General features: G+C 44.6%; 3 protein-coding genes across 6 annotated transcripts in view; 2 read left to right on the top strand and 1 right to left on the bottom strand.

The window, feature by feature from the left end:
- The first annotated feature begins 2,105 nt into the window (after positions 1-2,105).
- The window catches only part of NRIP3 (nuclear receptor interacting protein 3), a 43,408-nt gene continuing 18,220 nt past the window's right edge, over positions 2,106-27,293 (top strand). Inside the window, exon 1 of one of the 3 annotated variants that reach the window (XM_059722667.1) lies at positions 2,106-2,490. In XM_059722667.1, coding sequence (XP_059578650.1) covers positions 2,317-2,490 — 174 coding nt within the window. In that variant the 5' untranslated portion in view covers positions 2,106-2,316. The remainder of the gene's footprint in view (positions 2,491-27,293) is intronic. The other 2 variants (XM_019477211.2, XM_006268221.4) reach the window with 2 other exon arrangements.
- Positions 4,535-5,999, top strand: LOC102566777 (cilia- and flagella-associated protein 77-like). The gene has a single exon (XM_059721382.1). The coding sequence runs from the start codon at positions 4,611-4,613 to the stop codon at positions 5,442-5,444; it is 834 nt and encodes a 277-aa protein (XP_059577365.1). The 5' UTR covers positions 4,535-4,610; the 3' UTR covers positions 5,445-5,999.
- Positions 18,476-27,151, bottom strand: LOC132248696 (uncharacterized). Of its 2 annotated transcripts, none has more exons than XM_059722665.1 (2): positions 26,365-27,151; positions 18,476-21,067 (listed from the first exon to the last, which is right to left on the bottom strand). In XM_059722665.1, exon 2 carries the CDS (start codon positions 20,718-20,720, stop codon positions 19,788-19,790), a length of 933 nt encoding a protein of 310 aa, XP_059578648.1. In that variant the 5' UTR covers positions 20,721-21,067; positions 26,365-27,151; the 3' UTR covers positions 18,476-19,787. The 2 variants fall into 2 exon arrangements, with proteins under 2 accessions (XP_059578648.1, XP_059578649.1); XM_059722666.1 differs by having other exon boundaries at positions 18,476-21,044.

Raw genomic sequence — 27,293 nt, 5'->3', positions numbered from 1 at the left:
CTTGAGGGCAGAGGTAGTGGCAGCAGCATGGGGTTGTGCCCCCCATCTATCAACACTTATGCATCATTCATTGGGCGTGTTCTACTCATTATCTTTGAGCACAGACACAGCTTTTCTGAACGTGTAAGCCAGTTTATACTTTAACGGCCTTTGACGTCAAGACTAGGAAGGCACTGCCCTGCACTTCAGTGCATTCTGTATTCCGAGCTTAATTTTGTTTAGTCTGTGACTTAGTGCTTTCGATATGTTGAATGTGCAGTTGTCTTCAGTCCTGATTTGCTTATAGAGATCAAATATGTCAGCTGATTCACAGAACTGTGCTTCCTGATCATCACCACAGAACAGTGGTGTATACTGACGTCTGCACACCTCTAGGAGGCTCTCAACGTCAGTGTAATAGTCTGTCTTGGAAGAGAGATGTCTTTGAAACCTATCTGTATGCTGTCTGATTTACATGGTTTATGGTGATGTATGTATTTGAATAATTTTTCACTCTAATTTAGTCATCGTTAGCCTTCCTGGCATCATCTGCCAAGATAGCCATCTTGGACGAATGGCCTTCAGTGCCTTCTTATCACCAGAAGTGTTTTTAAGTTTAAAATATATGGGGATAAATGAGTATATTATTAAATAAACTTTGCTACCACTAGACTGATCTGTAAAAGATAGGCATTAAGCGAGCTCCTGGTTGCAAAATGATCTATACCAATTCCCTTTCTCTTGTGCACTTTACTTTATTGATGTCAGTGGGACATGGAGTAAGATACTCTTCAGGAGGAGTAAGGGAATGAATGGAAATCTCTCCTGTGTAATGTAGAGCTTGTTTGTCTACCTGTGCTTTCAGTCTTAGTTTCTTGAATAAGAGAGAAGCTTGTCTTTCCCTCGTTGCTATGCTTTTTTCCTGTCCTTACTCCCACCCCAATTAGTTTTGATCACTATTTACACTATTTTCCTTTCCTCCCTCATTTTTTTCCATTGCTAAGTATTAAGACACAGGGCCAGTTCCATGAAACTTGCAAAATGCCTCAAAAGCCTGCCTGAGCTGTATATAAAACCTAAAATCTGAGTTATGAGCTGCATACATGTGGAGAAAATGAAGCTCCTTGTGTGACTCAAAGCAAGTAAGGCTCCACAGATGTAGAGGAGGACACAACAGTATAATCCCTGTCTACAATAGTGTATGTACAAGTCAGACTCTTCTAAGTATTTAGACACACGCACAAAAGCATGCTTGACATAAACCTCCACCCTGGCTCTTGCTATTTTTATGTTCCTGGATGGTATTACTATGTAAAAAGTGTCCTCCGATCAGTCATACAAATCTATATATTGTTATTGTACAGGTACAATCCAATCTAGAAAGCCTTCTCACATGTTCAAACACTTGAACTAAAGCTTGTTCAACAAGCTTTAGTTCAAGCATCCCACCCCCATTTTTAAGTGCAGGGACGCTGACACACAACATGTAGGAGGCTGCTGGAGCGCAGTAACTGCCATGCTCCAGCAGACTTGATTAATCGAGTCTGCTCCAATGCGTTGTAACTACAGTGCATCGGAGCAGCCTCCATGCTCATGTATAGGTGCCCTCCATTGTGAGATAGTAGAAAAACATGCATTTGCCTGTTTTAATACACATTAGCTAAAGAGCACTTTTTTGTGAAGCTTTAATGCACATTAAAATAGACTAATGTGCATTAAAGTACATGTGTAGACACACCTTTTGGTTCTGGAAGTACTAAAAAGACACAGATTATCTATCCCCGAGTTCTACAAGGCAGCAAATGAACTCTTTATAAAGCTAGACTATGTGGTGCCATTCTGTCTTGCCTTCTCTCTGTAGAGCTACCACTGTATTTTCATATTACACATGTTTCTGTCTCTCTCTCTCTTTTTTTAAGATCACATCTATTTCATTAGAGAACAAACTGGTTTTGTTTGCAAAAGCTCATCTTCTGAAACATTTATTTTCCTAGAACCAACTCAAAGGCACATGTGCTGGTGTAATGTAAAAGACAGGGTGGTGCCCAAGGCTAATGTTATTTAGTCATTCCAACTCTTCTTTTCAGAGGAGCCAGTGAGATGAAACAGTGCTGATTATTCCTCTAGACTGAGTCTGAATTCACGCGGGTTGTTTGCAGCACGTTGCAATGTGCCTAACCCCTCCTTTACCATGCTGCACTGGCTGGAGTACCTGCTGACCTTGAAACGTCATGAGGCTTCCCTTATCAAGTGCAGACAATAAATCATTTTGTTGCTCATTTCTGTAAGGGAGTGTAGCATCTCCTTAGTGAGAGTGAGACGTGCACAGACAAGAAGATGTTTTATTCGGGTATCCTCACTGAGCCTAGTAGGAAGGAGGTGGAAATGAGGGAAGCTGCATCTCTCCGACAGCAGAGGAGAATGAAACAGGCAGTTCAGTTTATTCACAAGGATTCAGCAGACCTGCTGCCTCTGGATGGGCTGAAGAAACTGGGAACTTCAAAAGATACTGTAAGATTTTTTTTTTTTTAATTTGATGTGGGGGAACATTTAAAACGCTGGCATGGGGTGTTTCTTTTTTTCTTCTTTTTCTTAGTGACCTGTTTTAATGTTAAAAGGATAATGAACGTGGTTGCTTTTGGAAGCAGAGGGAATAATAATATAGCTTTTGTATATAAAAAAGAAGTAGAAATATGACCTTGGTGAGATTGCTATTCTGTTACTGCACATGGCATTCAGGGGTCTATCACTCAGACCTAAAAAAAATATATATTTTTCCTCACTGAACTAGTCTCACCACCTAGATACAATTTTACTTGTACAAAACAGCTTTCTTTGCATTGAAGTAAATCAAAATGGCTTCACACGCATGCACATAGTACATATATACATATTCACACACGTCATTTGCACATGTGTGTGTATGTGTGTTATGCAATATGAGGGCATCTGCGGGTGCATTCACTTTGAAGTCTGATAAAACGCAATCACTTTTAATATTTTAAAATAAAAAGTTTCTGAGATTAAATTTGGTAAATGGTTTCTGCACATTCACTTTCCCTTTGCAAAGATTTTGTAATTAGGCTCCAGAAATATGTCATAGTACATGCTATCTGGCAATTGGTGTTACTAAGAGAACCCTCTGAAAGCTAATATGTAAACATTTCCTAGCTTTCTCTAAAGAGAAATATAGAGTAAATGCAAAATTTGAAGTCCTTGTAAAAATAAAAATAATATAAAGTTTCAATTCTGATTTCTTTTTCAAGTTCATATTTTGCAGTATATAACTTACGTTTGACTTCTGCAATGTACTTGCATATCTAAGAGTAAGTTAATTGTCAAAGCTTAACTTTCTGTTTTCAGGTTAGATTTGTTCTAATGTTGCCTTCTTGTTCTGGAAATGTTTGTTTAGCTCTATCAATGCAAATATAGTAAGGAAATTAATTTGATGTTTTCTGCATTGTGAGTAGAAGAGGTTTTTTTGAACATTGTATGAGTAATTACAAATATTAGGCACAACTTAGGGTGACTAGAAATTCATGCTTAGGGGGAGACCTGAGTCCTAGCTTGGAAGGAATTTTCCCAGTCAAGCCCTAAATTGTATTATCTCTTTTGGACAATCATAAAGTTCCTCCCACTGAGATATTATTATCTGTAGTCTTGGAGAGTCCATCTCAGCTTAGGGCATTGTTGGCTCTGAGAGAGTGTCCCTGATATAGAGAATCTAAATAGGCAAGAGACAACAGATAGGAGGGAAAACAGAGGTACTGAGGGATTAAATGATTTACTTCATTTTATATGCACAAGTTAGTAGCAGAGCTGTTGAAAAAACCTGGGTCTCCTCACAGTTCAGTGCTGAAACATTAGCTGTCTGGCTTTGTGTTTGAACTGCATGATTGGTGGAAGTGGCATTTGTGGTACCCTGGTCTGAAATTCTCTCTTAGACATGCTGTAACAACGGTCTTTTAACTTGACATTTAATTTTTAAAATTGCTTTTCAGAAATATTTTTTTTCACTGATTACAGGTCATTGCCATTAAAACAGGGATGGTTTAGTAACATTCCTGTGGGGTTGAGCTGCCTTAGACACATGGATCTTCCCATAGATGATGTGCAGGGGGGGCACGGGAGGGCACATGCCCCCCCTGAGATTGGCCACCGCCAAAGCTGCTGCCGGCTTCTGCGGGCGGTCGCCACTTGCACCTGTACCCCCCACTGCTGACACGGTCAGCAGCCTCTGTGGCATCTGCAGCAGCAGCTGCAGGCAGTCCCCACTTGCCACCATGGTGCCCCCCAGTCACGGGAGGCACCAGTTGTTCAGGGATCTTCCATCCCTTCAAGCTAAACCCTCCTCCCTCTATTTGTTGTACTGGCTCCGGGAGGCGCTATCACTCCCTCTTGTCAGGAAGAACCACGGTCACCTGCACCTTACTGTTGCCAATAGTGACTGGATGACAACCAATGAATATGTTCAGTTTTGATGACATCATGAAGACATCAGGAAGAAGGTTGTGTGGTTTGTGATGTCACAAGAATCTAGAGTTAGGCTTGTAGGGCTAACAAGTTCAGTTGCCCACGTTGGACAAGAGAGCTGGGAGTGATAATCTCTGCTCGCTTCTCACTGATTGGCAATGGAAGCATCCAAGGATCACAGATTCCCTCAGAAAAAGAAAAGAAGATGCAGCGTTAGTGACATCTGTCCCCCGCCCTTGATCCCCCTGATCGCAGCTGATATCCAATTGGGGATGGAAAATGAGAGAGTTGGGGTGCTGAGAGACACCATGTTCCAGAACCACCTCATCCTTAAGCCAGAGCTGGGAAGGCCACGCCAAATTTGTGCACGCTTGCCAGGGTCTGATTTTGTGTATGGACTACGTCTTCCCAATGAGGGGGGAGTTCCTGAAGCGATAGGCCACTGGAATGTAATGAAAGTTGCACCAAAACCACCAAAGAAGATGCCACGTGATTTTATTTCTATGAACCACAAAGCAGTCAAGGCTGGCCTTATCACAGCAAAGGAACACTATAGGTACCGCCAAACCCATGATATCCGTCTCCCCGAAGATGACGAACGTCACTTTAAAAAGGACCCACCACGCCTACCAGATGCCATGACATATGGAATGCCACCTCGCCGCCATACCCCTATCACAGATGTTCTCGAGCATCGGTTCCAGGATATCTGGGTGGAGGAACAACGGGAAAACACCTACATTCAAAAGGAACAAAAAAAGAGGATAATGCCCCATGGGAAAGTATACAAGACATACTGCAGCATGCTGAGAGAACACCAACGGCCTGTGAAATCAGCTCCACTTTGTCATTTGCCCTCTTTGGAGAAAGTTGACCCTCATCTCAGTACCTTTCGCAGCCAAGATGCTAAAGCAAAAGCCTTCAAGGTCTATCAGTCAGAAGCTGCAACAAGATGTGGAATACTTGCTCAGGGCATTTATACAAAATATTGAAAAATTCCATATATCTTAAATTATTATCCATTTTCAAATAAAATAGACTATTTTCAATTTGTGTCTGAACAGGAAGAGTTGCAGTGGTCAGACAGGGAAATACTTAATTGGTTTTTACTGTAAATACCTATATTAATATAGACTTCTTTGAAAGGGTTTTTCACTAGCACTGACAACAGGGAACAAGAGGTGAACTGCATCTTAGAGGAAAAGAGGGAGTGAGCTTGGGACTTGACGTTATGTCCACTAGTAAACTGGTGAACATTTCCAATCACAGCTCAGAATTTTCCATGCTCTAGTTGCATCAAATGTGCTGCTAAATTCTCTTAGACTGAGATTATAGCTTGATTCTCCCCTCCTTAATTTTGATAATACTTAGCCTGATGTCCAGAGATGCTGAGCACATGTGAAACTCAGACCAATAGTGTGTTTCCATTCTAATTTTGACAGTTGTCCAAAAACATTTCCTGCCGTATATATTATCTGTTACTGTGTTGTAGCGTGGGGTTACACTGATGATGTCACAACATTTTTCTTCCTTTGTCAATAAGTGTCATGCATTGAAATCCACAATTGTATTCTACATTGTATATTTTTAATATGTTGAAAAAAACGTATTTTAATTAACTAATTTATCTCGTAACTGACTGTGTCTTAGTATCTGTTGGATTTGTGGTAGATATGTTTAATTTTTTAATTTTAATGTTTTTTAGTTTGTTTTTTACCTTGGTCTTCACAGTCAGGGTCAGCTTCCAGACTACTACACTTGGCAGCACAGTTTGGGGAGAAGATGAGCAGCCAACAGTGGTGAAAAAACAAGCTAGGGACTATTTAGAAATCTGGATGTGTACAAAACCAAGGGGCCAGACGTGATGCACCCAAGGGTGCTGAGGGAATTGACTGATATGAATACAGAGCCACTGGCCATTATCTTTGAAAAATTGTGATGACTGGAAGAGGTCCTGGACAATTGGAAAAGGGCAAATATAGTGCCCATCTTTAAGAAAGAGAAGAAGTAGGATCCAGGGAAACATAAGATCAGTCAGTCCCACCTCAGTCCCTTCCCCTCTATGTGGCATTGGTGAGGCCGCAGCGGGAGAACTGCATCCATTTTTGGGCACCACACTTTGGGAGGGATGTGGGTGGCCTGGAGAGGGTTCAGAGGAGGGCCACTCGTCTGGTTAAAGACCTACAGAAAAAACACTATGTGGACCGATTGGGAGATCTGAACCTCTTCAGCCTCTGCAAGAGGAGGCTGAGAGGTGATCTTGTGGCCGCCTACAAACTCATCGGAGGGACCAGCAAGAAATAGGGGATACAAAGCTTACCAGGGTGCTTGTCGGGGTAACTAGAAATAATGGCCACAAACTGTAAGAGAGCAAATTCAGATTGGACATCAGGAAAAAATTATTTACAGTGAGGGTTGCCAAAATATGAAATAAGCTTCCAAGGGAGGTGGTGCTGTCCCCTTCCTTGGAGATGTTTAAAAGGAGATTGGACAGAGACCTGGCTGGGGTCATCTGACCCCAGTACTCATTCCTGCCCAGGGCAGGGGGCTGGACTTGATGATCTAATAGGTCCCTTCCGACCCTAACATCTATGAAACTGAAACTATAAAATCATGAAGCAGGTTCTCAAGGAATCTATTCCTAAGCACTTTGAGGAGAAGAAGGTGATTAGAAACAACATGGATTTACCAATGGCAAGTCTCCCGCAACATTCTCACAAGCAAGCTAAGGAAGTCTGGGTTGGATGAAAGGACTGAAAGGTGGATAGAAAACTGGATGGATCATTGGGCTCAAAGGGTAGCAATCAGTGGCTTGATGTCTAGTTGGCAGCCAGCTGATATCAAGTGGAGTGCCCCAGTGGTCAGTCCTGGGACTGGTGTTGTTCAATCTCTTCAACAACCTGGAAGATGGGATGGAGTGCACCATCAGCAAGTTTGTAGATGACACAAACTGGGGGGAATAGTAGATACACCAGAGGGTAGGGATAGGATTCAGAGAGACCTTGGCAAATTGGAGGACTGGACCAAAAGAAATCTCATGAGGTTCAGTTAGGAAAAGTAGAAAGTCCTGCAATTAGGACAGAGCAATCCCATGCACTAGTATAGGCTGGGGGCTGACTGGCTAAGCAGCAGATCTGCAGAAAAGGACCTGGAGGTTACACTGAATGTGAGCCAACAGAGTGCCTTTGTTGCAAAGAAGGCTAAGGGCATACTGGACTGCATTAGTAAGTGTTATCAGCAGATTGAGAGAAGTGAGTCTTCTCCTCTATTCAGCACTGGTGAGGTCACATCTGGAGTACTGTGTCCAGGTTTGGGACCCCCACTACAGAAATGATGTAGACAAATTGGAGAGAGTCTAGTGGAGGGAAATGAAAATGGTTAGGGGACTTGGGCTTATGACTTATGAATAAGGACCTACCCAAATCGAGGCAGCAGACAGGTGATTTTGTCAGTTGCTAATCGTGCCAGTTACCATTTTTGTGGGGGTTTTTTGCAGTGAGATCCCCCCACACCACTGACAGACCAAGGGGCCCTGGTGACCCCGTCCGTCAACACTGATTGGCCAAGAGGGCTGCTTTTTGTGCAGCCCCGCCCCTTACCACTGATTGGCATAGATGGCTACCCTTCATGTGGCCCCACCCCTGGTTACTAATTGGCAGCAAGAGATGGGGCCACACAAAAGGTAGTCTTCTCAGCCAATCACCAGTGGAGGGAGGAGGGCACCAGCCACCATCTGAGCTGCTAACCCTTTGTGTCACTGGCTTCCCTCCACCACCCCGACGGCAGGCTGTTAGGCTGGGCTGCAAGTGGCTGCTGGCTCCCACCGGGAATCCAGAATTTTATTTTTAGTAATTTTTTTTGGCAATTCTGTGCAAAATTGTGGAAACTGCCTTTTTCATGGTTTCCGCAAAAATAGTGGAATTGCAATTTGAGTAGGTCCCTACATATGAGGAGAGGCGGAGGGAACTGGGCTTATTTAGCCTGGAGAAGAAGACTGAGGGGGGATTTAATAGCAGCCTTCATCCACCTGGAGGGGGGTTCCAAAGAGGATGGGTCAAGACTGTTCTCAGCGGTGGCAGATGGCAGAACAAGGAGCAACAGACTCAAGCTGCAGTGAGGGAAGTTTAGGTTAGATGTTAGAAAAAAACTTCCTCACTAGGAAGGTAATAAAGTACTGGAACAGGTTACCCAGAGCGGTGGTGGAATCTCCATCCTTGGAGGTTTTTAAGACCCAGCTAGAGAAAGCTTTGGCTTTGTCCTGCCTTGAGCAGGAGATTGGACGAGGTGACCCCCTGAAGTCCCTTTCAACCCTAATTTTCTAGGATTCTATGAAATGTGAAGTTGGAAGCATTAATGTATTTGTCCTTATATCTTGTAAATGTTATTTTGATTAAAGGCCTGAGAATTCTCATGAACTGGGTTGTTCTCTTGGAAAGCTTAATTGTGACTCAAAATCTTAAAGATATCATGCGCCACATGTTCAGTTTTCCAGTCATAATTTTCACACTTCTTTCTTGCTTCTTATGCGAAAATAGCAAATATCCCCACCTGCACCAAAAATCCACCTGTGAAAGTTGCCCAACAAGCTGGTATGTGACCACAGCATAACTGGGCATAATGGGGGAAAAGACTGAAGACAGCCTGGGAAGAAAACTCTCAAAGCAGACTACCAGGCTGCATAGATTCAGAAAAGGGAAAAATTTAAAGTTTTAGCAGAAACACTTTCTCCATGTAAAAAGCATTTTCATTTCTGAGTCACGAGTAGCTGAAATGATTTACTTCCACCATATTTCCACCCAGGAGACATAACAGCCTGGAAGATCCTTTATCCTCTACTGTGCCAGACAATTTGTCTGGAATTGGTTCTACTGCTTACCAGTCATGTTGCACAATATAAGTTAAGACTGTTTTTACAGGAGAGTGCTTGCTGTAGCGTTAAAACCGTGACATCAGTATTCTTACATAACCAAGCCTTATTGCTCCAGTGGTGCAAAGGGACAAGAAGGCAACTAAATCAGACCAGCTGAGAATGTCTCCACTCTGGAGAGCTGGGCAGAACCGGTGCATCTGATTCCTGTGCTGCTTGCTGACTCTGAGGAGTAGGATAAGAATGTGACAAGATCACTTCAGCTGTCCTCAGCTGGTATGGAGCAGACTATTCTGAAGTACCGCTAAAGAATGAGACAGCCCTGACCAGCATGTCAGTGCTCTACTTCACTTCTTGGTTCAGAAATGTGGTGTCTGGGGGGACTGGGACCACTTTCCTTGGGGTGGGTGGGTGGGTGAGTGTTCTTTTTTTAAACTCTATTAAAATAATGGTGCAGTGTGCTGTAGGAGTAAATCCTGGGAATGTGATTAAGATTTACACTTTATTTTTAGAATGAAAAACCATGCTTTCTATGTATGATTAATTTCCCTTGGTGTGAAAAAAATCAAATTATGTATGAGTAGAATAAACTGAGGCGTAGCTCAAAGGCAAGTTGCTTTGCGTAGGCTCTGTGCTCATTTACAAACATTATTTGTATTCTCTAACAATAATGGGGATGCAAGTGGTAGGGGTGTGGAGGGAAGGAGGCAAAATTGGCTGATTCTGATATACTTGTTCTGCTTCCTCCCTATCTTAATTTACTCTAAGTGGATATGGTCTTTAGGGCAGGGACCTCCTAAGTGTGTAAGCAGGTGATACAGTTCTAGAATTGTGATTGTAGATAACTGAGTGATACTACATATGTTTGTGTCAATAGAACTCATGATGCATGAATGATAGATTCTTAGAGCAGCTGAAAATATAGAGGCCAATGGCTTGGGGCTTTCAAACAGTGGGTGAGAGGCTCATATTACCACTGCTCATCCTCTGAAATGAGTGGTAGTGGTGGAGTGATGTTGTAGCCATTACGGTCCAGGAATACATAAGATGCAAAGATTTTTTGTGTGTATGTGTGGGGTGAGGGTGGGATAGGAGGATATATTTTACTGAACCAACTGCATAGCTGGAAGAGATTTTAGATGGGCTTTGGGGCACAAAAGTACCCTTCCTCAGGTCTAAGAAGTAAATCTCAAGTTGTATCTGCTTCTTTCTCAGATCTGAGGAAGGGTACTTGTGTGCCCCAAAGGCTAGGGACAGACATTCAAAAAGCCTGAGTCTGAATTGATTCAACCTTTGCAGGTTAGTCTAACCTGGCTAGGCTGAACAGGTTTCCAACCATACAGACAATCCCTCTGGTCTGAGGAAACACAGGCACATGCTTCCCGTGGTTCAGGCTGAAAGTGAGGGGCGCTAGAACAGCCCTACCTGCCCTTCCACAGAGCTAAACTGAGGGGGGTATGGCCAGGTCCCAGCAGCGCTCTGATTAGGGAGCGGTCTGAACCCCCACCCTGCCTGGAGTCCCAGGCTTTTCCCTGCTTGCTGCTCAAGGGGCAGGAGTGTTGCCAGCCTGCATCCCTGGGCTAGCACTCTGAGGCAAGGTGGGTGTGTGCAGTGCATGCATCTGTTGATGATACGAAGCTTTTCAATCTCCCTGTCCCTGCTTCTTTATACTGTCCGAGCCTGCAGCAAACTGACAGGCATGGAAGCGTGGGGGGGAGGGAGGGGAAGGGGGAAGATGATAACAGTGTTTGTCATCCTTATCTCAGTGTTTATTGCCCCATTAAGAAAACAGAGAGACTTTACCAGCTATCTGTTGATTAGCACAGACCCAGCATGGCAGAGGGGAGGGGGGGATTTGTGCTTAGCAGAGAGTGGTGAGGGGGAGGGAAGGGAGCAAACAGCTCTTCCCAAACAGTGTTTCCAAGGAAGGACATTAACCTGTTGATTAGCTCCAAAAAGCCTGTCTGCCTTTGTCTCTCCCACAGCATGGCCTGTAGCCAATATGTGTTCTGCTAGCTAATGCCAAGGTGTCTGTGTAAAGCAGAGAGGTGGGAGGGAATAATGCCTGATTAGCATGGAGAAGTCAGGCAGATGCAGAGGGGAAGGGCCAGCCCTACTGTGGAGCAGAGAACCCTGCCCCCCCCAAGATCATTGTGGGATGCTGGGGGACTCTTATCTTAAACCAGCATGGGGCCTGGGACAGACATTGCATAAACTGGTTTGAGCCAAATCAGTTAACTCTGATACTACATTCAACCAGGTTTATCTCAAATCGGTTTCAGCCATTTTCAAACTGGTTTATGTGCACCGAACATCTGTTCTGTTACAGGTTTAAACCAGTTTCGGATCACTTAAACTGGTTTATGTGTAATGTTTGTCCCTACCCAAAGAGTGTCTAAAATCACTCCCAACCGTGCAGCTGGTGCTATAAAGGGTTTAACAGCACCCCGCACTACCCCCGCCAAAAAATCCTTGTCTCTCAACACCTGAAACATCATTGCTGTTATGTAAGGTGAAGTTTGGGCATTTTGAATAAACAAAATGCTGGGAGAAGGTGGAAAGAAGCATTACAGTGCTTCCATCTTTCCCTTACCGTATCTTCTGAAGGGTAGAAGAGCATTAAAAATATTTCCCTGGTTCTTTTTGTTTGAGCACTTCAGTGTGCTCAGCTCTGCAAAAATGTACAAGGACACACAGACCCTGCCTCAAGGAGATCGTGGCCTGGAGCAAGGGCAAAACAATTCAAACAGATATAATATGCTGGCTGATAGTGCAGCGAGGAGGAGTGGAAAAAGGATGGAATGTTGCGGTTGCTGTCCTGAAATGGCCTTGAGAAAGAGAAGTAAGTGGAAGAGAACAAGGGTTTAATCATGCAGAGAAAATGTGTGAAGATGAGCTTGCTAGAAGGATACAAAGTGGAAGTGTAGGCCTGAGGAAAAGGAGGAAGAGAGCAGAAATTGAAAGTAAGCTAGGATGGTGGGCGAGATGGACAGCCTCATTATTTTCAAGCAATGGAAAGGGAGCGCTGAAGAAATACTGACAGGACTGCCTGTAGCTCAGAAATAAGTTTGGTAGCTGTCCCAGAGAGTGTCAAGTCCACAAGTAGCTACAGGTGGATGTGACAGCATTGTAAAGATGGATGCTAAATAAAAAGTGAAGGAGAAAAGGGAAGAAATAAAACTGGCTCCTCTGCCACCTCACCAGAGTTATACTTGTGACCATTTCCCTCCTGTAAGTGTTTTCTCCCCCTTGTATAAGGAGCAATGCACACCGAAGAATCTGTAGATTTACCTTCAAATTTTTCCCCAAAGGGGTTCATAAACTTTCATATTTGAGGCCATAGCCATTCACATACAGAGGACAAATGTCTGCATGGTGGATCCTGATCCCTATCTTGTTTTCTCCAGAGATGAATGCTCATGGACTTCATGCCTACTGCCCACAAGTGCCCTGTACACAGCTGAGTGTGAACCCAGTTAATGCCTACTCAATAATCCAAATAAGCAGTCCCCAGGTAGGCTTTCTCTAGGGTGTAGCTATAGTATCTTCCCTTCCTGGCCTGCCCCCTTGTATTTCTCAAAGACCTTATTCCTGTTGTGATATATGGAGGAGTTTCCATGGAAATGCTGTAAGTAGAAGATAATACCATTGAGCTAACATTCTGCCAAGCCTCAAATCCAGCAGCAGGGAGGTGAAGGGACCCTGACTGAATACCCTCTAAAGATCAAAAAGGAAAGGCAGTCCAGAAACAAGCTCAAATGGCCAGGATGCAAAAAATGTTCTATGACTGAAGAGTCATTTTAGGGCCCAGGTCATAATTTTCCTATTAGCTTTCGAAGCCCGAGGGTTTTGTTTGTTTTAGCTTCTCCAACTTGTGCCCGTTCAACTTCTTGCAGCTGTTCCAACCTGACTATAGATGATGGTTAGTAGATTAATTTCACTGCTATTTATTTGTTGCATTTTTGCTTGATAGTTCTTTTATACACTTCCCCCTGTTCAGTTATACGAAAAACAAATCACACTTTGACAAGCTAGGCTGATTCTCTGAACAGCCTGTTGAGTAGAACTGGCCATTCTGTGCCTTGTACTGTGTCAGAACTATAAATTATAGTGCTTTGTCAGTCCTGTCTAGCAGTTAAAGTCAGGAAATGTTCATTTGGAATAGGCCATCTGTGTCTTGTCAAATCAAAAGATGGGAAGGCAAGTCAACCAGCTTTGTGATATTTCCTTTAATCATATTTATTGTCACTTACTTGAGTAGTGTCCAGAGGCCCCAGCCAGGATGAGTTAAGCTCTCAAGCTACAAGCATGCCATGATGCTCAGTCAGAGACAGTTTGTGCCCCAAAGGGCCTGCAATCAAAAAGCAAAATAATTGTTATTTCCATTTATAAAAGGAGAACTGATGTGCAGTGAAATGAAATGTCTTCTCATAGAAAATCTGTGTCAGAGCCAGGGGTTGAGCCAGTTTGGTTTCCAAACACAAGATCATGTTTTCTCTAAAGTTTAGGACTAGATTCCCGAATCTCTCATGAGTTGAGAGACACAAACCCTTTACTCTTTCCTTTGGCTTGGCTAGAGAATTGTAATTGCATTTGTAATGTAGAAGGCCTCTCAGGTTCTGCCCTATAGGAGCCTGGCATTTTTAATTGTATGCTGAAGCTTTTAGTTATTTCCAAGGAAATCCCAAGGCACAGTGTGAAGCTTGTTACCTGGAATGGAAGAAGACTTTCTCCACAATTTCTGTTCTAACATGTTGAGCATCCTTCCCTGAACTCCTGCCTGTCTTACCTCTCTCCCCTTGTCCTAGACTTATTAAAAATAGTTGATGTTGCAGCATGTATATAGCAGATCCGCTCTTGATGCAGTTGTTAAGAGAGTGGTTCCTTTTCCACCACTACACCTAAATTCCCAACTCTCTCCTTGGAATTGAGAGCCTCTTTCCTCTTGATTGCTTGGGCTTTCCAAGAAGAAACTGGTGCACAGAGGAAGAGAGAACACCAGGAACACAAACTGGATTCAATTGCTTTTCCTTACAAACTTGCTGATGGAGGAAGAGATCCATTATCCTTCTAGGCTAGGGGTGGGCAAAATGGCAGATCTAGCCAGTGGCCAAACTCCATTTCCCAGCAGCCCCTGCCCATGTTGCTGTGGCTGGTTTCCATGGAGACCCCAGGAGTGGCAGGGCTGTGACAGAGTGGGGCCAGGGTTCCCATGGAGACAGGCCCCAGCAATGCTGGCAGGGTATATAGCTAGGCAGAGAACTGCTCTGGGGCCAGGGCCTATAGCAGTGAAAGTGTGGTCCAGAGCCAGGGCAGAGCTGCGATCTCCTGCCTGCATGCCTCTGTTCCAGCTCTGGGCCATGCAGTCACTGCCACAAGATCCCAGCCCTGGAGCAGCTCTCCATCCAGCTGGGTGCCCTGTCAGCACTGCTGGAACCAGTCTCCATGGAAATCCTGACACTGCGCTGTCATGGTCATGCCACTCCTGGGGTCTCCGTGGAAACTGGCTGCAGCGATGCAGGCAGGGCCTGCTGGGAAATGGAGTCCACTGTGGGCCCACTCCAGCCCATGGGCTGGACTTTGCCCATCCCTGTTCTGTGCACGTGTGCTAGAAGTGCATTCACATGGGAAGCAGCAGACTAAGTATGTACTTTTGAGACGCCATTTATAGAAGCTTAGCAAGAAGCTAGATTGGAAAAATGGGGGCTAGCACATGACCCTGAGGAAGCACCCAGGAAGTGTCTAATCTGTTCCCTATAGATCCTTTGCTGAGCTTCTTCCAATAGTGCATAAAACAACACAGCTAACATCCATTCCCCATGACTTGTTCTTGGATTAGGACTGAGAAGAGCTCCCAGATCAGCCAACTTGAGCATGATGTGCCTCAGGACTCCTTGACTTCAGCACCACTGGCTTTTTTGCTAGCTAGAAAACCCAGTGAAGTACTGGATTTTCCTGCATACGATATGCCCTCAAATAAGGCATACCTTGTTTTTGGAAGGCAGAATGCAGGAAAAAAGATTCTTCTGGAGTCGCTGGCTTTTTCATGGAGAGCTGGTGTTGCAAAATGGCTGCCAGCATCTTCATGCTTCTATTCCAGCAAAGAAAATCCGCTTCCTTGCTTCAAACACTCACTCAAATATGGGAGCTCTGATTTGTGAAGAAAAGTGTGTGTGGTATGTGAATAAATATGGTATTTTTATAGCAGGATAATGCAGTGTTATCAGGGAAGTGAGGTAACTGGATGTGAGTTAACACGTTTTCAGCTTTCCACAGGTTGGGAGCAGTTTGAGTGGACACTCATGGAGTCAAGCCAAACTTCACATGTTTACAGGTTTTGTTTTTACCCATGCAGATTATCTACCCAATTATCTACCCAATCATGATAGCTCTGCTTACACCAGGTTATATCTACTCAGAAAAGTAAAAATGTGATAATAGCATGAATTAGAGACATGCTAACAACCAGGAGCCCAGGAGCCTTAGCAAGTTTGTATTCTAGCTGGTGGGACTAGCTATGACATGCTACAGCACTTGCTACCCCATCTTGACTGTCATACTAATTAGATTACTTACAGTTGCCATCATATTCACTATACTGCTCAACATGGCAGTCCAAGAATGGCAGCTGGTGTTGCAGTAGCATGAAAGAGAAGTGCTATTCATGGGGAAACTAGAAAGCTATGTCAGCTTCTCTTTTTTTGTTCTGCTGGGAACACAGAAGGCCAGACCTGCATCTGGTAATGCAGTGCAAAGCCACATCAGTTGTTTGACTTCAGACAGACTATACCAGTTCACATACCATCTGGCCCAGTGCATTTAAAAGACACTGGCTGTTAGCAGATCATTCAGATTCTAGTGCTCGCCTTACAGAGTTTGCTGTTCTTGTTTATTCTCCGTACATCCATTGCCATTTTTTAAAATTCTTCAGCAATATGGGTTGACAACCAAGAGCATAGATACTGTTATTATGACCTGGCCCAATTGGGTCTATCCAGTCCAGTGCCCCATCTCTCAAGGTGGGCAGGATTTCGGGTATGCCTGCACTGCATCATAGACACATCTGTGCTAGCTTTTGATGAGGCCACTCCGGTACTGGCAGCCAGCCAACTTCCATGGCATGGTATTTATTCACTCTCTCATGCTGTTGCAGCTAGATAGCTATCAGTAGCCAAGCTAATAGTTTAAAGCTAACTCTACTATGTCCATAGTATGCTGTAGTCACATCGGTGTAGACATACACGTAGTTGTTTAAAAAACAGGGTGCAGAAAAGCCTCCTATAGCAGTTACGGGTTTACCTCTCCAACAAGGACAGTCAGTTCCCAAACCACAAAGAGTTAAGGGCATTCATGGAGTCAAGTCATGAGTTAAAGCTTGGTCTTTCTTAGCCCTGAGCCATTAGGTGTTTTGTTTCTTCTAAAGCCTAACTGTACAGATAACGAACACTCTCTCCATTAGGAAAGGCAACAGGATGTTTGGAAATTTGAACCACACATTTTTGTTCTTAGTTATTCCCATAGAGGTGATGCTGTCTCAATTCCACTGTCACCTGAATCTTCAAAGCCTTACAATTTAATAACAGTCACTGATATTCCAGTACTGAGTTCTATATGCATGTCAAACTTCTGTTCATAGCTAGCTAAATATATTCTATATTTTTAGTAATTTAATGTTATAGATATTTACCTGCCATATTATAGGCAAATAGAAGGCAAAGTCTTTGCTCCCAGGAGCTTCCCATCAACATTAGTCAGATAACATGAGAAATAGCAATGGGCCCAAGAGGATGAGCATGAATGGAAGAGAGGAGTGCACAGAAATGAGAGGTGAGAAAAAGCTATATGTCAAGGAAACTCAGATAATTAATTTTGATCCTGAATCACATTTTCCCTCTCTTCAGTGATGATGCAATTTAGAGATTTACTGATTGTGGATAAATGATCAGCTGAAAGAAGTGGGTTTTGACAACTGATTTGCAAGAGCGAAAGATGTTGTTTGCCACATAGAGGGTGCATCTACATGAGACGCTTAGTGCAGAGTTGCTTAATTTGCTCTGCAGCAAAGCATCACCATCTACACCATCTACTCTGACTTAATAGAATGGAGTATTAAGTTGGAGTAAATGAATTAACTATGTTATAGGATAGTCATGCCCGACACAAGTACTGTTCTACAGTGGAGTTATTTACTCTGCTGCAATTCACATGTAGACAGTGACCAGGGCTGGCTAGCGCACAGTACTACTGCCAGCTAGCCGTGCACTGTAGCACCTTTGTGCCCCAGCCAGTCCCTCTGCAGCACGTTGAGCCAGGCAGGATCAGCTCTGGGCTGGAGGTTGACCCCCTGGGACACCTGTCAGCCAGAGCTGTGCTGCCCTGGCTCATCGTGCTGTGGTCCTGACCACACATGTAATCATTTTGCCCAGGAGCAAGAAACTCCAGCACAAAGTGGAATGGTTCTAAGTCAGTGGTTCTCAGTCTTGTTAGACTCAAAGCCCACTTGATAGACTTGAGGCACCCCTTGGAAAATACCAGCCCTTAGTTTTCACCCATTTTTTGACTACAGAAAAATAATAGAGCAATTCTTCTACTGCCAAGAACTCAGGCCACAATATGTCAGAATATTTTTGAGACTATGGATTCCTATTTTAAATCTCTGGGCTTATTTTATAAATCAGGCTTGCATGCATAACAGTGCCAACATTGCCTGGCATTCATGAAAATCCCACTGATCTAGGTAGGACCACAGGGTCTATACAGCAATCAGAGTACCTGAACTTTCCATCATGCCCTTCTTTTGGGGTTTTCTGATATTTTAGGAGCCAGAAGGCAAACAAGTCAGGAAATCCTCAATGCATATTGTTAAACTGCATCTTTTTGTCTGCACAAAAATTAGAGGGGCCAAAACTGGAACCAGTTCTTTAAACTCCTGAGCACTGGGAAGTTAGAGAATAGGACCTTGAAGTTCTCCACCTGTTCTTTCATTTTTTTCTTTTAACCCCTAGTTGATCTTGGAAAGATAAATCATTTTCTTGCAATGTTTTACACAAATCATTTCTATTCCCCTACTACTAATACATATGTTGCCAAAACGGCTAGTTTCGTTCCCCTGGAGGCTTGTTCAATTACCCTCAAGGAAAGAGTCACACATACAGGCTGGGTCCATCTAGGTTTATTGTTTGCAAACAGTTCGACCGAGGAGCAGAGAGCTCAAATCAGGGCCGACGATGAGTCCGGCCTGGAATCACATTTTTATAGCTTACATTCAACAGAGTCTTGACGTACTAGAAGTTTATTGGCTGCAGTACCAGTTCCTAATTGTGACGTCTTATCTTGTAGGCTGTACTTGACTAGTTATTGGTTAATGTGACTTATCAGGGTTAGTACGTGCGCACTCAAAGGTAGAATTGCAGCATGCTCAGAAGAAAAGAGCAATTTCAACAAAGTTAGTTAAACTTTAGTAACTTCTTATCTTAACGTAACCTTAAGGCACTGGACAGAGATGATTTCAAAATGCAAGGCAAGCAGTAAGAACCACAGCTTGGACTTTAGATCTCCTGATCTTTACACAAAAGGGTCATAAGATGGTCATAAGACACTTCTATCATATGGTTGTTGCTCAAGCATTACTGCAAAATTATGGGGGCTAACGTCTTTTTACTACAACTCCCCCCCTCAGATGCTTTCTTACTCTAAATTTTTAATAAGTGTCTGCGATAGCCAATTTCTGATAGTGTACAAACATTTCACGGTTAACAACTGATCGAACAGTCCGTCTCAGAAGGGTCATGATGCATGGTAGCATACAGGGAAGCAAGGAAAGGATTGATACTAACAAGCATAAGGCCATCAACACTCCCTTTATCCAGCCAGTCTGGGGAAGCCAGGATGTGAACCAGTCAAGGTTCCATCCGTTCCATGTCTGGACTGGAACATGTGCTACCTTCTCCATATCATTTGCTAGGTCTTTTATCAATTCACCATTATCATCAATTTCAACACAACAATTGGACAGGTTTAACTTTTTACACACCCCTCCTTCGCTGGCAAGTAAATAGTCAAGAGCTAAACGATTCTGCAGCACCGTGGTGCGTATCTGGGTGAGTTGACTTCCAATTAAGCGGAGGGCTGTGGCAGTCTTGTTAGTGACTATCTCTACTATGGCCTGGAGTCTGATAATGCGGTTAGTCAGATAGGTGGGCTCCCTTCCAACCACAACTGGTTCCGAAGTTGCCGGGTCATAATATTGAATGATTCTTTTGGCTGGCCATTCATTATCGCCCCACCGTTGACTCCCTCCTGCGGCTATCTTTTCAAGGGAGGTATCAGTACCATGCTTAGCACGATAAAGCCCAGGGTGGATGGTTTGAGTATCATGAGGTGTTGGCTGCACTAGCCAAATGCCAGGAATCAAAGCCCCTAGATAACAGGTCCCAGCCCAACTGGGGGGAAGCTGCCTATATGCCCATCACCCGCAAATCCACCACAGCCCACAGGTTTCATTTACGATGCTAGAACGGGAAAACATTAAAGCCAAGGTCAGTGAACCCCTTTTTAAAGAGTTTTTCGTACCGTTTTGATAATGAGTGCAATTGTGGCCCCAAACTAAAATTTGTTCCTCACCCAGGAGACAAGGGAGGCTTTCAAACGTATCATATGAAGCGTTTGCATGTGTCCAAGCACCTTGGCGAGGGGCAACCTCCTTAGATATCCATGTCTCTTGGCATCGTGACTGTCCCACCCTAAATCCCCCTCCCTGTTGGGAAATACAAATAGATCCTTTAATCTTCGCTACCAAGAGTCTCCCAGAACCATTAAATCGTGAGGAGAGATTAAAATCACGATTAAAGCCCCAGTCAGAGATTAGGCCTGTCCTATTGAGGGGAATAGGCAGGAAAGGGACTCCCTCATCACTAGAAACAGGAGTAAGTGCACACAGAAGACAACTGTGGTTAGTTAGAGCGCGGGCTGACTCTTTGAGAAGGGCCACCCATACATTTCCCACCCATGGGTTTGCAGGTGGACCTTTAGGTCTTACAGTTTTATTCATGGCGTAATAATAATCTCCTATGCGGATTCCCTGGGGCTCAACCTCGAAGGGAGGATTTGAAGGCCAATCTCTGAGGATTGCCGACCAGAGTTCTGGTTCTGGCTGTATACATACCGGTGTTGGACCAGCACGGAGTGCATACGGTATTATAATTTCTCGACTCAAGCAGCATTTGGAGAGGGTATGCATAGAGGCATTGATTATAGTAGACTTTGAAGCCTCATAGCTAGTCTTATTTAGGGGCTTAAGCTTTATGTCAAAGGGACATTTGCAACAGTCTGGGTGATATCCTTTTGGGTTTGCTATACCTAAAAGGGACATGAGTCCAAAAAAATAGATTAGAGTCCACATTTGTGTAAGCGTAACTTCAGATCTCCTACTGGTTCACTTGTCCACTTGTCGGCTTCTTGTTCCCGGGTATTGTCAGCTTCCGGAGTGACCACACCCTGGGAGTTGGTGTCCTCCAGATGAAAAGGCTTCACTCCTGAATAGTGGGTCCACTTGTAGCTGTTTGATAAGCGGACAGCCGTGTGCGTAGTCAGCAACACCTGATAGGGTCCTTCCCACTTTTCCGCAAGAGGATCTTTTTTCCACTTCTGTACCAGGACCTGGTCACCCGGTTTGAAGTTGTGGGCTGGTGCATCAAGCGGAAGGCTCTGGAAGGATGCAGCAAACCTGTGTAGAGAAGACAAAACAGACTGCAAGGCAATAACGTGTTTCCAAATTTCAGATTTACTAAGTTCTACAGTAACTAGTTCCCTCCATCCTGCTGGCGAGACCCTGGGAGGCATACCAAACATCAATTCAAAAGGTGATAATTTAATTCCCCTATGTGGTGTACTACGAATACGAGTTAAAGCCAGTGGGAGTGCCTGTGGCCATTTCAAATGAGCCTCAATACAAATTTTTGTCAACATAGCCTTCAGTGTCCTATTCATGCGTTCCACCTGGCCTGAACTCTGGGGTCTCCATGGAGCATGGAGTTTCCAAGTGATATCTAAAGCTTTGGACACTTCCTGTACTATTTTCCCCACGAAATGACTGCCTTGATCTGACTCAATAGACTCAGGTAACAGAAATCTGGGTATTATCTCGTGGAGTAGCACCCGTGCTACTGTAGATGCGGTAGCTGTTCTCGTGGGGTACGCTTCCACCCACCAGTTAACTGGTCAACTAGTACCAATAGGTAATGGTATCGGCCGGATCTAGGAAGTTCAGCAAAATCAATCTGCCAAGCTTGTCCAGGATATTGAGCCCACGGTCTTCCTCCCATGGGAGCTGGTGGTCTGGCAGATTTTGGATTCACCTTCTGGCAAGTCGGACACTGAGAGACCACTCTCTGGGCATCCAAATAAAGTCCGGGGGCTACCATTTGATGAGTCAACAAATCTCCCATTGCTGTGCTTCCCATGTGAGTGGAAGAATGCAATCGGTGGAGTATCTCTCCCAGCAGGGCTCGAGGTATCAACACTTTCCCTCCTGGTACGATCCACCATCCCTGTGAATTTTTACTAGCCTTGAGTTCAGCGGCTAGCTTATCTGACCCTGGACCATATTTTACTTCACAATTTTCTAAATAGGAAGACACTTCATGGGCCGTGCCCTGGAACGCTGCCTCTCCTCCTGTTTGTGCTGCCTCTTTAGCTGCCATGTCAGCCTTTGCATTTCCCCTTTTCTGGCGTTCATCTGCAGCCTTGCCATGGGCTCTTACATGTACCACGGCCACCTCCTTTGGTAGCCGGAGGGCTTCCAATAACATTATTATTTGTGGGCCATTGGCAATCTTTTGTCCAGAGGCCGTGATGAATCCCCGCTCTTTCCACAACAACCCATGGGCATGAACAGTGGCAAAGGCATAACGTGAGTCTGTAAAAATGTTTACCCTTTTATCTTTTCCCAATTCTAGTGCACGAGTTAGGGCCACGAGCTCCGCTGCCTGTGCTGACCATGTTGCAGGGAGCTTTTCTTTCCATACCGTTTCTGTCAATGTCACCACAGCACATCCGGTATATCGCACACCCTGTATCACACTGCTCAAACCATCTACAAAGAATTCCTCCTCTGGGTTCTCAATTGGGTCATCGTTCAAATCAGGGTGAATTAGTACTGTCTGTGTCAATACTTCTAAACAGTCATGACCCGGAGGCCCCGGCTCCGGCAGTAGAGTTGCTGGATTTAAGGCAGTGGTGTGCTTAAAGGTAAGACCTGGATTAGATAAAAGGAAGATTTCATATCTCGATTGTCTGGAGGGGTTAAAAAATTTCCCTCCTTCTCCTCCGAGAATCTGGGGAACCCCATGTGGAGTGTGTATCTCCATGTCAGCTCGCATAACAATCTTTTGGGTCTCTTCCACGAGGGTAGCAGTGGTGGTGACAGCCCTCAAACATGCAGGCCACCCCTTTGCCACCGGGTCTAAGACCTTGGAGTAGTATCCCACTGGTTTCCAAGTTGGACCAACTGGCTGAGTTAAAACTCCTGAAGCTACCCCTTTGTTTTCATGCACATATAGTCTATAGGGCTTGTGCCCATTTGGGATCATTAATGCTGGGGGTCACAAGAGGGCAGCTTTCAGTAATTCAAATGCATGTTGTTTTTCCTTTGTCCATTTCCAATTTGTGAGACCCTCCTTCGTGAGGGACTCATATAGGGGTTTGGCTTTTCCCCCATAATCAGGAATCCACAGTCTACAAAACCCGGTTAAACCCAAGAAAGCTCGCAGCTCTTTAGGGTTCCTGGGAGCATGCATATCCTGAATTGCTTGAATTCGATCCTTGCTCAGAGCCCGAATCCCCTTCTTAATCTCATATCCCAAAAAGGTAACCTTTGGTTGGCAAATTTGAGCTTTTTCTCTAGACACCTTATACCCTCTCTGTCCCAGGGTATTCAGTAAGGATTCTGTCGCCTTTTTCCCTGTCTGTAAGTCGGGACTTGCTATTAATAAATCATCAACATATTGCAATAGTGCCACTTCATGGTGTCTCTCTTTCCAGTGCTCCAAATCTTTTTGCAAAGCTGTTCTGAAAATATGAGGAGATGAAGCAAATCCCTGAGGTAATACCGTCCACAACAATTGGGTCTTATAGTATGTATCTGGATCTTCCCATTCAAAGGCAAACAATTTCTGACTATCTTTATGTAGTGGAATAGAGAAGAAAGCATCTTTTAAATCTAGCACAGAGAATACCTCAGCATCCGCTGGAACCTGGGTTAAGATGGTGTGGGGATTTGGGACTGTATGGTGGTCCACTAAAATCTTTTTGTTTATGGCCCTTAAGTCTTGTACCAGCCTAAAAGAGATTCCATCTGCTTTGGGTACACCCAAGATTGGGGTGTTAAAGGGGGATGATCCCTCTATTAACCACCCATACCTCTTAAATTTTTCAATTAGTGGCTTCAAGCCTATTCGAGTGGCTTTCTTCAGAGGATATTGTTTGACACACACAGGACCTTCTCCTTCCCTCAGGGGAATTTTTACAGGGTGTACATATTTTGCTCGGGCAGGAGTTCCGTCTGCCCATACACAGGGATCCACATTTTCTAAAATCTCAATCCCTTTGGGTTCTGATCTTGTCTCAACTGTCCGTAAAGCCATCTGGTAGTTTGAGCCTTGCTTTACCAGTCATTGCACTACGATTTGATCTTCACGGAAGAAGATTTCCGCTTGCAGTTTTGTTAGCAAATCCCGTCCCAATAGTGCTACTGGGCAGGCAGGTGATACTACAAATGCATGCTCCAGCTTATTATTCCCAATCTTCGTGAGGAGGGGCTTATATACAGGCAATCTGAGCCATCTTCCCTCTATCCCTTCTATCGTTACATACTTTCCGCTTCCTTTAGCTAAAGGGGGTTTCACAGGAATCATTGAAAAGGTGGCCCCAGTATCCACTAGGGCCTCATAATCTCTGCCACCTACCCTAATCTGTACCATGGGATCCTTCCGGGCGTTTGCCCGTAGGGCGGTGGCCTTGAATCCCTGGACCCTTCAGCTAGAATCTTCTCCCGAGGATTCCGCTAGCATCTGGCGGTCCCCTCGTTGGGTTTCCCTCTTTTTATCCCGTAGCTTAGGACAATCTTTTTTCCAATGTCCTTTTTCCCGGCAATATGCACATTCATCCGGCTGCGGCCGACCTCTTCCTTTCTTCTGCCCCCCCCTCTGGTTGCCCTTTCCATCCTCCATTGCCATTAGTACTCTTGCTTAAGGCGGCTGCTAGCATGGCCATTTGCTTCTGTCCACGCTTCTCCTCCTTCTTTTCTGCTATTTGATCCCGGTTCCCATAGACTTTATACGCAATTTCCACTAGCTCTGAAAGGGGTTTCCCTGGTCCTCCTTCAACTTTTTGCAACTTCTTCCTTATATCTGGGGCCGCCTGCCCAATAAACAGCATATTCACCATGCGGTGATTTTCTGAAGCCTCAGGGTTTATTTCACTAAATTTCTTAAAGGCATCATACAACCGCTCGAGGAAGGCTGAGGGAGATTCATCCTTTTCTTGGCGGACCTCGCATATCCTGGAGAGGTTTGGTACCCATGGTACTGCCTTACCCAGAGCTTCTACTATAATCCCCAGATATTGACGATTCAGATCTCTCCCTTCCTCTGAGTCGTTATCCCAATTGGGACTCTCAATAGGACATACAGCACGCAGGTCCCCTCCAGGGGCTACTACCCGCTCCTCAGCTATCTTATCCGCTACTCCCTGTACCATCCGCCTTTCCTCAGAGGTCAGGAGGGTATGCAGCATCATTTGAACATCAGCCCAGGTAGGACAGTGGGTTTGCCCTACTGACCGAAACAGATTTTGCATCTTATCGGGGTCTTCTCTAAAAGAAGGATTTTGATTCTTCCAATTAAACAAATCTGACGTGTGAAAGGATACGTAAACGAAGGTTGTTCCCCCCCCTTCTCCTGGAGTCACTACTTGTCTCATGGGACAATTGTAATTGGGGTTCTTGTTACGGGAACTCCAGGGGATTTTATCATGCCAGGATTCCACGAGCTTTAACGCTGATTTGAGCTTGAGCCAACCCCTCTGGGAAGCTGTCCATTTCCTCATAAGGGGGAGCTGTTGGTGGGAGATTCTCTGGGTCTTTTCCCTTCTTTTCTCCTGAAACCCCGAGGCCAGTTAGGGGTACTACTGAGGGACTTTCTGACCTCTCCCTGCCCAAAAAGTCAGGATCCTCTCGGAATGATGAGGATGATGGTGATGATTCCTGGCTCCTGGAGCTGGGGCTAGAGTCCATCTGAGATGATGATGGTGACTCCTGACTCCTGGAACTGGGGCTGACAGGTGACTGTGTTCTAACTCTGTGTCCTGGTCCCTGAATCAGATCTCCCTCACTACCAGAATCAGGAAGGACTTGGGCTGTTCTCCCAGTGTCTTTTGTCAATAACATCTTACACATTTTCTTTTTACACTTCTGAACCCATGGGGGAACAGGATTCATTATAGCACTTATCCAACAATCTATATACGGCCACTGATCCCAGTGGCTGTCCCGGGTTATCACATTTGAAACTGCATTAGCTAATTTTACATTGTAAGAACCAACTTCTGGCCATCCAACCCCGAAAGTGGGCCATTCCTTCTGACAAAATATAATCAAGTCATCCTTTGTCATTTCTATTCCATAGTCTCCCTTAAATTTACCAAAATTCCTCAGCATGCATCCTAATGGGGAAGCAGAATCTTCTTCTCGGGAGCTACCCGAACCCATTATGTCTACCAATATACAAATGCACTCAGGTCCCTGTCCACTGAGTCACGAGGTTCCAGCTGAGCCCCCTTGCGTTCGACTCTACCTCGTTGGGCAGAATCGGTGCGGCTAGGCTCAGCTATAGTCTCAGACTTGGTCAGCGGCTCATTTTTCTAAAGGGATTCCCCGGATCCAAAATCCAGACCAATATGCTGGATACCAAAACCAACACTTAAATCCTCAGGGCTCCCCAAATTCCCTTAGAGACCATTCAATTGACACAAGGAAAGCGAATACTCACTCTGCTGGACCCCTGGCGCCGTCTCTTCGGACCCACTCAGCCTGGATGACTTGTTCAAAGGAGTGCCTTTGACCTTTCAGGTGCCCGACTCACGGACCCAGGGGTCATGATGGACTCCAAGATCAGTCCGGTGGCCACTTCACGACTCCCCTTTGCCGATCTCGTCGTGCCCTGAAGTAGTCCAGAGGGCTCCTTCCTGGCTCGCCAAATTGTTGCCAAAACGGCTAGTTTCGTTCCCCTGGAGGCTTGTTCAATTACCCTCAAGGAAAGAGTCACACATACAGGCTGGGTCCATCTAGGTTTATTGTTTGCAAACAGTTCGACCGAGGAGCAGAGAGCTCAAATCAGGGCCGACGATGAGTCCGGCCTGGAATCACATTTTTATAGCTTACATTCAACAGAGTCTTGACGTACTAGAAGTTTATTGGCTGCAGTACCAGTTCCTAATTGTGACGTCTTATCTTGTAGGCTGTACTTAACTAGTTATTGGTTAATGTGACTTATCAGGGTTAGTACGTGTGCACTCAAAGGTAGAATTGCAGCATGCTCAGAAGAAAAGAGCAATTTCAACAAAGTTAGTTAAACTTTAGTAACTTCTTATCTTAACGTAACCTTAAGGCACTGGACAGAGATGATTTCAAAATGCAAGGCAAGCAGTAAGAACCACAGCTTGGACTTTAGACCTCCTGATCTTTACACAAAAGGGTCATAAGATGGTCATAAGACACTTCTATCATATGGTTGTTGCTCAAGCATTACTGCAAAATTATGGGGGCTAACGTCTTTTTACTACACATAGGACCACATTAGGAAACAATGTATTTGTTTCACAACATAATGTTTCAGTCCAGACTGAAATCCTCTGTAGTTTTGTATGATGGGTGGGGAGGCAACATGCATAATCAAGCCTTTTTTTAGGCTGAAGTCTT

The sequence above is a fragment of the Alligator mississippiensis genome, chromosome 2 (genome assembly GCF_030867095.1).
Source record: "Alligator mississippiensis isolate rAllMis1 chromosome 2, rAllMis1, whole genome shotgun sequence".
Classification (NCBI taxonomy): domain Eukaryota; kingdom Metazoa; phylum Chordata; order Crocodylia; family Alligatoridae; genus Alligator; species Alligator mississippiensis.
Note: the sequence above shows the minus strand (reverse complement) of the source record. Positions and strands in the feature narration are given on the sequence as shown.

Bases quoted from the DNA above. Each gene is read 5' to 3' on its own strand.
- LOC132248696 (XM_059722665.1), bottom strand. From the start codon at position 20,720: ATGTGGACTCTAATCTATTTTTTTGGACTCATGTCCCTTTTAGGTATA.
- LOC102566777 (XM_059721382.1), top strand. From the start codon at position 4,611: ATGGAAGCATCCAAGGATCACAGATTCCCTCAGAAAAAGAAAAGAAGA.